This window comes from Malus sylvestris, chromosome 14 (genome assembly GCF_916048215.2).
Source record: "Malus sylvestris chromosome 14, drMalSylv7.2, whole genome shotgun sequence".
In the NCBI taxonomy this organism is placed as follows: Eukaryota; Viridiplantae; Streptophyta; class Magnoliopsida; order Rosales; family Rosaceae; genus Malus; species Malus sylvestris.
The window spans coordinates 1,617,856-1,629,287 of NC_062273.1; the positions used below are offsets into that span (position 1 = coordinate 1,617,856).

Sequence of the window (11,432 nt, forward strand, 5' to 3'; positions counted from 1 at the left end):
GAGAGAGATGGGGAAAAGCTTTTGCTTAATTGTGAGATATATATTGCTGTCAAGTACTTTTCCTTTATATATATATAGTGATGATCATGATGTATCCGTGTACTATTCTGACTAAAATTAGTTTTACACAAGAATTGCGGTTTCTTTTTGCACAAGTAATCATACTATTAGTAGGAGTATTATGATCCTCTTGATTAAAATGTTACTCGACCATCTTTCTGAAAAATAATGGAAAATAAAACTTAAATAATTTTGAATTTAAAATTGTGAAAAGAAAAACCACAACGATGTTGGAGTGGGTGAACTTGGTTAAATCACACAATGAATCATGTATCGAACTTATTATTTGTAAAAGTCAAACTTAAGACCTCTTACTAAAACGTAAACCTAAATACCCACCTGTAACCCAATGGACTCAATCCACCTGAATACTTGAACGTTTCCTTTATTTCGTTTTGTCTCTTATGTTATTTAATTAGGCCCATTAAATTTCCTTATTAGCCCGCCTATAGCCCACTTACTTTGGTTACAATGCTTGTCAATCCAGTCTGAAGCCCAAACAATACCAAACAAGCCCTCATCAAGAAAAGTCCAATGGAGGGAGAAAAAGGATGCGTAAATCTTTGCAGACAAGGAATAATCTGGAAATTCTGCATTAGGAGAGATTTTTTATTGTGATTAAAACAGTGGACAGTACGCTACAAGGTATTATACAATTATAAATGACATGTGGCATACCGTTCTGTGTTATGGTCACAATGAATCAACAATGTTGTCCCCTCTCATGAAAACACGTTACGTAACTTATGTTTCTTGTACTTATTTTATATACGCCATAATCATGTGGTCAACTAATTAGTTTTTGGTTTATCTTTTTCAAGTTAGGTGAACCATCTATTTTGGTGTATAGCGACGGCTAACTAATCGTGCTCAATCTGCTTGAACTATATATATATATATAACTAACACCCTCTTGCATATACAATAAGGAGAATGCTGTGGACCATATCAAGTTGCCAAACCCTACCTACATGTTGTGTATTAATGGTGGATTGATACAAAAGGATTGAGACCCTTCATACAAATAATTATGTATACAATGTGTGCTCGTGGATAACGATTGATTAACGAAAAATTATTGTATTCGCTATATAATCGGCACACGCAAATACTCACCAATTAGGCGGACTCATTCAAAGGCAAGGGTGGGCACTGACAACTCAGACTCCTAAAATTTCCATAATGGATCAAATTTTTAATCTTCGGTAGCTGGGAAAGGCAGGGTGGCGCGGGGCTGTAGATCACCTTATCTGCTAAAAAGCACCAATCATTTTTGTCTTTTCACCTCCTTTTCAAACTCATTTCACCCAAATTCACACACTTCACTCAATTTTTTTTCAACCCAACTTACTTAATCCCGCGGGTACTATCATCAATAAGACCCGCCTACCAAGATACTTAGCAAGAACACCATGTTAAGCATTTATGTCCACCCAAAGAAACAAATTATGAATCTGCCACTGCTTACTACTAATATGACATTGTTGTTAGTATTAACTAGAATCTTATCTTGTATCTTATAACGAGGCAGTTGTAATCTGTCTTTGTTATCCAATTATTTAGTTTTCTTGCCGAAAATTTTGGTTGACTTATGAAATAAAGTTTGTATTATTGTGTGACAATTAAGATTTGGCATTATCGGGTGATTATTTTTGTGCATAGTTTATGAAAATAATTGTATTAATTTAAAGTATTTCCTAATCCGACAACCAACATTTGAAAAGTACACTTATACCTAATATCTAAGATGATCAAAGTTGCTAGCTGGTCTCCTAAAGCGTTTACAAACGTGTGAAACTTTGATGAGCAGAATCCTAGAAAACTTGCACGAATATACATGGGTGCATACGCTTGTATGCTCGTCTCTCTTTTTACATGGTACATTACATGAAAAAATGGCAGATTACGTTTGTAACATGTAAATATTTATGTGAAATAATGAACATAAAGCCGTGTAAAAACACAATTAGTCTTATAAATACTAGGGTTCGTTTGAAAATAATATAAAATGACTAAAAATGTTTTTGATGAAAATATTTATAGAACCAATCTTTAGTAAAATTGTAGGTAAATCCTGAAAAATGAACTTCAAGTGCTTTCTGCAAAAAACACAACTGATTTTAAAATATTTTTTGAATCAATTCTTAGTAAAAGTGTAACCCAATTAACTGATACTTCTTGTAGAAAATACTTTAATGTTTTGAAACCGAAAAATATTATCTTTAAAAAAAATTAATAATTTTAAAAACACTTTTAAACGAATCATTTCAATTTAAAATTTTGTTTTGAATCCCTTGTTTTCTGCTAAATTTAACCCAATTAACAATTAGCAAGTACTAAAGCAAATGAAAATTTTCTTTTTCTTGAACCAGCTTTTGACCTTAAAAGAAAAATCAAAACTGGATACGTGTAAGTAGGACCTGCTCGTTCCAGAAATTGCAGCCATCTTCATGATTACAGCGATGACAAAAGTTGAAAAAGTGATGTCATTTCCACTCCTCAGATGCTTCAACCTATGCTTGTATTTCTGGGACGAGGTCAATGCAGGTTGACCTAAATCTAACCGCTAGGTTATTTGCGAGAAGCTTCCATTTGAGGGTTTTTACATCGGTGTATGAGATGCACCGATATTTGAACGGCCAAAAATGTCAAAATACAACCATGTAGACCTAGTTATGTGATACATCATTGCATTATATAGAGTCGTCTTCAAGCCCTAGTTTTTCCGCTCAACGTGCTTTTTTATGCACATTACCATAACGTGAATTGTTGTCCGATGAATGTTATATGATTTGTACACCACTTAAATCTCAAAACGTAAACTCATCCATGTAGGGGGAATGCTCGAAAGATCGTGAGCTAAATGCACTCTTTCAACCAACTAGTAACAAAATCGAAAACACAACCAACGACTAATCATCTATAAAAATTAGTGAAAGTTACTTGATCATAGCCACAATAGCATCACCAATACATGCGTTATAATATGAGTAGACGAATACAATATTAATCATAATTCCACGTATTATAACATGAGGATCAGTATACCACGTGCCTACGTCCTGTATCCGAAGATAATCCCTCGTTTATTTGAAAGACTTTGCGAGCGAAATGTACTGTATTTTGATCCCAAAATCACTCAAAAAGCTTTACATTATTACAGAAATAGTATGTATGGCCTTTGAAAACCATCCAAAACTAAAACAATGAATGAGAAAGAATTCAAAGAAAGTTAAAGAGAACCCCACATTACACCAGGAAGTAGTCTAGAAGAGACGTTACGCAGTGTTTGGATACATGGAAAATGACAAGGAAAATGCAAGGCCAGATGCTTTTAGTTACAAACCTGTTTAAATTTAAGAGGGTATTTCCTGCCTAAATCAGCTAAAAATGTTATTACCAAACACTAATTAATGAAACAAACCAACTTAGAAATTACACCGAAAGCCAATCACCACCCATATATGTAAATATTGAAAAAAGTCACCTTAAATACATCATCACACAGACCTAATCAGGATCATCAGTTACCCGCATAGGCTGCAGTTTCTTCACTGTAACAAATCTACGTTCTTGCTCAGCTCCTCCAGCTTCTTCATCCTCAACTTCTCACTTTCGGTCACCAGCTGCATCAAATGTAACGCGACAACAAAACAATCTCAAAACGTTGAAATTATACAAACAACACTATGTATGCTTTTAGTAAATCGAAATATAAGAACATTATAACTAGTATCGGTTGCAAGAATTTGGACGGGCTGAGCTCCTAAACCAAATTTTAAGATTGGTGATCTGTCAAAGCAGGCTCAACTCAGCTGTGCTCACTCTAACTCCGAACTGGTGAGACGGGGTTCAAGTTCAACCCGTCCAAGAGCTACAACCCTAGCCACGACAAGTAAAAACAGTTTATCAAACTAACCTCCATTAGCTTTGTGATAAGCTGCACTTTTTCCCTGTTCTTTTCATTGAAAGCCTCGAGTGCATCTCTGTATTCCTTTTCCTGTGACAAGTTACGAACCCAAAATTCATCACGAACACGCACCAATCCACGCACAATTGCATATGCATAGCAGTAAATATTAACACCAAAATGTGGTTATTATAAAATCCAAGATGTGTTACCTTCTTCTGGCAGGTATGTCCCAGTGGCTTTAACTCTTTGTTAATCGAATCGATCTTCTTACGAACTTGTGAAACTTCCTTCCTCATCGGATCTGCAAGCCCTTCAAGCTCCTGGAAGTTCCATAATTTAAGACAAAAGGGAAATTAAAGAGTTGTAACAAATTTGCAGAAACTTTTTGCTACAACTTCTCCATTAAACATCTACTAATTGCTAGCAACCGATTCAACGGCTATATTTCCAGTTGAACCAACAGAATATGAAGCAGATGGGATACAGATATTTTCAACAAGACATCCTTCGACTTATATTGTTGTCGCAAACATAAACAAATGACTAAATAAAACCTGACTATTTGACAAATTTGAGGGTTTTGAGTAAGAACAGAATTGGTAAAAAAAATGGAATTACTTCCATCAAAGTGTTCATAGCCACATTAAATTCACACCCTTGTAAATACATAAACCCAAAATCCAAAAAAAAAATTAAGCTGAAAAAACCCCAATTTAATGTAATTTCCTGTTCTGGAGATCTAGTTTTTTCCACCAACTTTTGTCACCCAGAATTTTCAGAAAGTTAAATTCCCTTAAAACCCCACAAATTTCTTTTGCATAAAATCATTTTTAACCCTTTAATTTAGCCTAAAAATACCCAAAAAATAGGTAAAAAAATCTTGGTTTAATTAGCAAAAACCTTGTTTTTTGGGATTTTAAAAGCACAAACCTCACGAATAGTGGCCAAACGCTTGGTCTCCTCTTCAACCCGACCCAACTGAGCCTGAACCTTCTCTCTGACCTCCATCTTCTTCCTCTCGATCTCCTCCTCTTTGGCTCTGAAAGTGGAAAGCGCCGACCTTGACATCTCCTCGTCCTCCTTCGACATGTTGCTGTTGAAGCTGAGGCTTCCGGCGGAGTTCTGCACCACCAGCTGCTGCTGCTGCGGCTGAGCCGCCGACTGAGACTGCTCCGTCTGCATCATCTTCTCTTCAACCTCCTCTACTTCCTCTTCACAAAATCAAAAACCAGCCCTTTTCGTGAAATTCTCTATATTTTCTTATCTCTTTCTCTTTTGCTTTTGCTTTTGGAATGATGGGGTTTTAAAATTTGTGGTGGAAGTGCTCTGTTTTTTTTTTTTTTTTTCCTGCTCTGTTTTTTTGCAGAGTTTATGAATGGCTGAGGCTGGCGTTAAAGGGTTTCAAGGCGTCAAGCCAGCTGCTAATTGTGTTCTTTATATAAAGTTATAAACCAACAAAAAATAAGAATAAAAGATTAAAGAAAAATAGTAATTAAAATAATAATCTAAACTATTTAACACAAAACTCTCCTTGTCAATAAAAAATAATAAAAATATCAAATTAATCCTGTCTACAAAGCTAAAAAATAATCAAAATAAAATTTATGAAAAATATAGTAAGGGTGATGTTGTTCACAAACCTTTTTACTTCTCATGCATCATTTTCAATTTTCATCCATCGAATAAAATGAATTGAAAAAAATCAATGACAAAAAATTAATAAGAGTGTATAAAATGTAAAAATTAGTGTGTGAATGACACTATTCTATAATAAATTAAACATAAAATTATTTTTCTATTTTTTTTCCAAGCATCACAAGCTACCTAATTGTATCAGTTGCCTCAATTTCTTTTCTATGTTTCTTTTTCAAATAAAATAAACTTTTAACGAAAAAATAATTATTCAAAAATAATCGTTAAAATATGAATAACTTCTTTAGCGACATAAATTCATTTAAAAGTCATCACTTGTCACAAAAGAGTTGAAGTAACATTTTATATATTGTTTCCTGTATAAATTTTATTTTTAAATTTTTTATACATCCATAATATGTGTACAATTATTAATAAAGATTAAAAAAGAAAAAGAGAATGAAAAAATTAGAAAAAAATAGGGGGAAAATGCTTTTAGTTGAAATGACCCAAAACCGCCAACCACTGATAAAGACGGGGTGTGTATGTGGAATTGTTGCTTTACTGAAAGAAATGGGGTGTTGGCTGAAATATTTTAAAAAAAATTAACTTGTCTCTCTGTACCCGTTTGTGTAAGCCCCCACAGCCAACCCACCAGCCCTGAACCCCCCCCTTGGAATTTCAAAATTTTGTCTACTAGTATTTCTCCACACTTATAAGCAAGAAGTTTTATATTCGATTATCGTCAATGACGAATTTAAATCATATTATTATTAGTACATGATGAAGCTTAACCCACTTCCTCATCATTTTAGCATAGATAATCTCATTGATTATAAAAAAAAGATTTTTCTTTACCTTACTCACATGTTGTAGTAATTTCTACTAGAAGTACAAATTGTCCCGTCTCTTAGACTCTTACACTATGATATTTTCTTATGTTGTAGTTTTCTACATTAATAAAGATTCTAGAGTTGTGGATATTATATCTGAGGTGTAGACATTCTCTGATTATTTGTATCACAAAACGAATAATATGTAATTATTTGATTGTCTGTATTTTTATTTCTGCTTTATCTAAGAAATGGTTATGAACTTACGAGTTGCTCCGGTGAATGCAGCATTTGATATTTTTGCTTTATCTAAGAAATGGTTATGAATGCTGAATGCAGCATTTAATTGTCTGTATTTTTATTTCTGCTTTATCTAAGAAATGGTTATGAACTTACGAGTACTGAATTGCTCTGGTGAATGGAGCATTCGTCTTCAAAGCTCTATGCCCGGGGTTAAAATCCTCCCCTCCCCCTCACTGTCTCTTGTAGTAATGTCCTTGCGATAAAAAATGAAAATATACTATGTTCTGACCGTTCAAACTTGAAATGCATTATAATAGCTATGTTATATACACTCTTAATGTAAAAGTCTGGTGTTGTTAGCATCTTCGTGACATAAAACAAAGTGATTCACGTAAACATTGTCTTTGTAAAGTTTCTTAATATCTCAGATGTGGAATTCACACTCAAACGATTTATTGTTGTCCATCATTGTACACGTAATTGTCTAAGATGGATGAGCACATATTTTAAGTTGTACCAATGTCTATGGAGCTAAAACCTAACCCCATATAACGCATGTAAGGTCTCTATCGTTGTCTCAAATTCATGTGCAAGGCCAAAAACGCTTGTATCCAAAAAGTATAGCCATGGGAGTACAAATACAAGTTTCATGCTTTTATTTACAATTTTCTTATACTTATTTGTATCAAAAAATTATTTATGCACATCATTTTTCTCTTTTTGTATGTTTATGGAGCTAAAACCTAACCCCATATAACGCATGTAAGGTCTCTATCGTTGTCTCAAATTCATGTGCAAGGCCAAAAACGCTTGTATCCAAAAGTATAGCCATGGGAGTACAAAATACAAGTTTCATGCCTTTTATTTACAATTTTCTTATACTTATTTGTATCAGAAAATTATTTATGTACATCATTTTTCTCTTTCTGTACATCACTGTTTATTTTTGTTGATTAATTCTTCTTTATTTTGTTCGATCGAAAAATCCAAAATAAATCAAAACGTGCATATCACTTCGTATGAAACATAGCAAGATGAAGTTGTTACTTTCCAATCGATGTTGCAAATGTTGGTAGACGGACAACCTCAACCTAACCTTTTAGGGTTAACTCATTCACATGGGGTACATGGAAGGCGCATAATGCGTTGGTAAAGAGAGAACATCATCATACGTGCATGCGTTTGTGTGTCAAAATATATTTAGGTTGGTCATTCTATTTCCATTGACCATCTTTTTTGGCAACTTCAAGCTAACCATTCATCCTTCATTGCAACAGCAATCCATATAGCTTAATTAGTTGGTTATGAGCGTTCACATGCAAACTCAAGATTCAATACTTTTAATATGTCGAGCGTTTCTTTAGTTTTCAGAAGAGTGACGTTATTTGTACCATATATATGTTAAATGTGGTCACTAATACCCCAAATGCTAAACTAATCAAATTTACGAGAAGATGACAGACACTCTGTCTTAACTAAGTGGCTTAACCTACGTTTGCAGAGAGACAAGACTTGTTAAACTAAAGAAACCATTTTATATACTATTGAGAAGCAAATCTCAACAACAAAGAGTGGATACATATATAAGAATTCCAAAAGTGGTGAGAGAAGTAAATTGGGAATTTAAGCCCGTCCCTTTCCCTTTCCCTTGAGGACAGCCAGAGCCAGGGTGCTTAAGACTAAAGTTTGGTGTGGAGTGGACAGAAAGGGTCACCTGCAAACACACACACACTGACTGCAACCAATAAAAAAACCAGCGAGGCTGACAGAGAGGCGTATGAGCCAAGGCAAAAGTTTGGACAACCAAGCCACATTGACGGCAGCTTCCCTACCCCCTCCTTTTGACAATCTCACCTCCTTTCCGTTGTGGGATATGGCCCCTCAAACCCTAGAATCTCCCCCTTTTTTCCCCTTTTCTTTTTCTTTTAATTCAATAAATAAACCTTTGTTCTTTTTCCTTTGGGTTATGTAGTCTCGCCTTAGGCGAGTTTTGTAGTCTCGCTATAGCTAGGCGAGTTTAATGTTCTAGTTACAGGCGATATGAGTTCTTAAGTGTGATTTCTTTACAGATATATCGTGTTATGTCGATTTGTGGCTAATCTGTACGTACGGTTATTGTCATATTAGTACTGTATCGAAAATTTAATCTATGGTTGGTTGCGTGTTATTCTTTCCGGATTATGTTAGCTCTTTTGTTGAGATTGGTCACCGAAAAAATATTTGGTCATATTTAGTTTTCTAACTCTTATTTTACTTTGTATGATTGAGTCAAGACGTCCTTTAAATATTCCAAAATGACCTAATCTATTGCTAATGGATTTTCTCCTTTATTTTTCTGCTTTCCTTTTTCTCTCTTTGTGGAGGGGACCGACAAACTCACTAATTCAACATTTGACAATTTCAAAACCCTAGAAACTAATCTCATTACAAAAAAACATGATATCTGAGTTCAACGGTCGAGATCATTAGACTGAATCCATGATGGGGCTGTGGAATCTCATTGGTGGGGTCCCAATCCAAATGGGTGGGTGATCAGTGCACCCATTAGCTTACCAAGCATGCCTAGTTGTCGAATTCTTAATCATGATTAGTGTTTGATTAATCAAATATTAAGAAAAGATGGTAACTTTTACCAAATGCCAGCATAAACAAGCTTTATTAAGCATTTTCAATGATTTGGGTGTCTGAGTTTTTCATATTTTTGCAGAGCGGCTGTTATGTTTTGTTGGTTTTCTCAAACTATAAAATGTTGCAGTATTTTACAACATTTAGTTGTTTGTCTTGTGTTTCTGTCACTAATCTGAGAATCTTCTGTTGGGTTGGCAGTCATTTGCCAACTGTTTTTTTTAATCTCTCAGGCTGTGACAATTGGCACCGTCAGTTAAATTGGTTCTTAATTTAGACAGAGGTATTAAGTAATTGTTAATTTTCTTCCTATTATGTTTGGCTTTTGGTTTCTTGTAGCTTTTTATGGGGTTGATTGGCGGTTCAGTTTGGAATCTTGGCTTAAAGAAATTAAGAAGGCACATAGCGGAAAATTTCGGTTGGACAGCGAGTTTCTTTTTTGGCTCCATTCATTCTCACGAATACGCACTTTATGTAATTTAATTAATTTGACTTCGTTTGTAATAACACGATAGCTTCTTATTGGATGGATGATGAAAGTCTGATTATGTAACACTCTAAGAGAGAATGCCTCATTTGACGGTTGGACCAATTTGTATAAGTTGACCGCTATTTTTGGTGTGGAAATATTCAAAATTCTTCCATTCTCTCTAGAAGAAGAAGACCAAGTCCAACTCCGTTATTCTCTAAAGTGACATTTGGTCAAGTGGAATGGATGTTAGAATAGAAGAAGAAGCATTCATCTTATTCTAATTTTGCTAAGATATCCTACATGACTTTAATACTTGGGCATCGACTATGATGTGTGACCAAGAATCTCGAGTCCCATAGTTGGATTATGATATCAACCTCAAGACCTCGAATCAAATCTCCAGAAATCAAACTCTAGAATTTAAAAAGTTGAACCTCAAGCACGACAATGCATCTGAACACTAGGGTTTTAGTCTGAGGTTTTAGTCTCGGACTAAAACTCTAAACTGTACTTTTGGCTACTCAATAGAGGAATCAAACACCAAACTATCATAATCCTAACACAGTAACTCACCTTCCCTCATAACTTGAGCTAACCTTAAATGATAATGGTACCGTTTTTCCACCCGAATAATATAACATATTTCAATCTCATTCTTATTTTTCTACAATTAGATGCCACAAGTGGCGGATCCAGGAATTTAACCTTGTAGGGTCTTAGTGTAATAGATCCAAGTGCGCGCAACGCCCAAAATTTTCAGTTTTTTCGTTGAGGTATATAGTCAAGCTCTTAATGGGCATTGTTTGGATCAAAACTTGAACTTTGGGCTCAAGAAAGGAGCTGGCCCAAAAGGAGGCCCGAAGGGAAAGTCAGCCGAAGCCTAGTCGAAATCCAGAAAAGCAGAAAGGGCCTTTTCTGACTTGGTGCAGCTCATGAAGACCACTTGCTTACCTACCCAAAGGCCAAGTGGTATAGACTGACCAGCTACACAGCCCATAAAGTACTTTATGATGGCAGTACAGGTAAAATAGTTGATGAGTCATCACCCTTCAAACCGCATTCGGGCAAGGTTGCTGCTACAGGAGGCCAAGCCGAGTTGTCTATATAAGAAGAAAGAGAAACCAGGAATAAGAACACTCAATCAAACAAACAAATGCAAGCACAAACTCTGCTCAAAGCCAGATTTGCCTTCAAAACGAAGCTGTAGTCAGCCCAAGCCTTCATCCCTCTTGGGACAAGCCTTCATCCCTCGCGGGATAAACCTTCACTCAAATCCTTGTAATAGCTCTGCTACCTTGTTCAACCTTGCTGTAGTATCGATTCATCTTTTGTAAATCTCTCTCCCTCTCTGAAGCTTTCAAACCCTTACCCTTGATAAACTACAAAGATAGGAACCTGCAAGACGACCAGGCTTGCCCGACAAGGTTAAACCTTGCCCGACCTTCTTTGTTTTTGTCTTTTCATTCATTAGCCTAGCAATATGTTGTATACTTCCAGTTATATTCAAGTTATTTCTAGCAAGATGACCATTAAAAGGCTTTCTCAGTACTTGGATCCGATTTGAATATATCTTCAGTGTTCAAACCAGATCCAAGTCCTAAGCCCTCGGGCATGTAAATCTGATTAGTTAAAAGTCATTGGCCTCAAGGCATAA

The 11,432-nt window shown here is 35.3% G+C and overlaps 1 protein-coding gene across 2 annotated transcripts; it reads right to left on the bottom strand.

Moving 5' to 3' along the window:
- Positions 1 to 3,281: 3,281 nt before the first annotated feature.
- Positions 3,282 to 5,390, bottom strand: LOC126600383 (uncharacterized). Of its 2 annotated transcripts, none has more exons than XM_050266967.1 (4): positions 4,904 to 5,390; positions 4,183 to 4,293; positions 3,980 to 4,060; positions 3,282 to 3,695 (listed from the first exon to the last, which is right to left on the bottom strand). In XM_050266967.1, the coding sequence occupies exons 1-4, from the start codon at positions 5,156 to 5,158 to the stop codon at positions 3,612 to 3,614; spliced, it is 531 nt and encodes a 176-aa protein (XP_050122924.1). In that variant the 5' UTR covers positions 5,159 to 5,390; the 3' UTR covers positions 3,282 to 3,611. The 2 variants fall into 2 exon arrangements, with proteins under 2 accessions (XP_050122924.1, XP_050122925.1); XM_050266968.1 differs by having other exon boundaries at positions 3,282 to 3,686; positions 4,904 to 5,388.
- Between the last annotated feature and the right edge of the window lie 6,042 nt (positions 5,391 to 11,432).

What these genes read in the sequence shown, in the direction of transcription:
- LOC126600383 (XM_050266967.1), bottom strand. Translation starts at nt 5,158, where the DNA reads ATGATGCAGACGGAGCAGTCTCAGTCGGCGGCTCAGCCGCAGCAGCAG. An exon ending in GACATACCTGCCAGAAGAAG is followed by an intron (nt 4,061 to 4,182) that starts GTAACACATCTT and finishes AACTTGTCACAG; the next exon opens with GAAAAGGAATACAGAGATGC. An exon ending in TTATCACAAAGCTAATGGAG is followed by an intron (nt 3,696 to 3,979) that starts GTTAGTTTGATA and finishes GTCGCGTTACAT; the next exon opens with TTGATGCAGCTGGTGACCGA.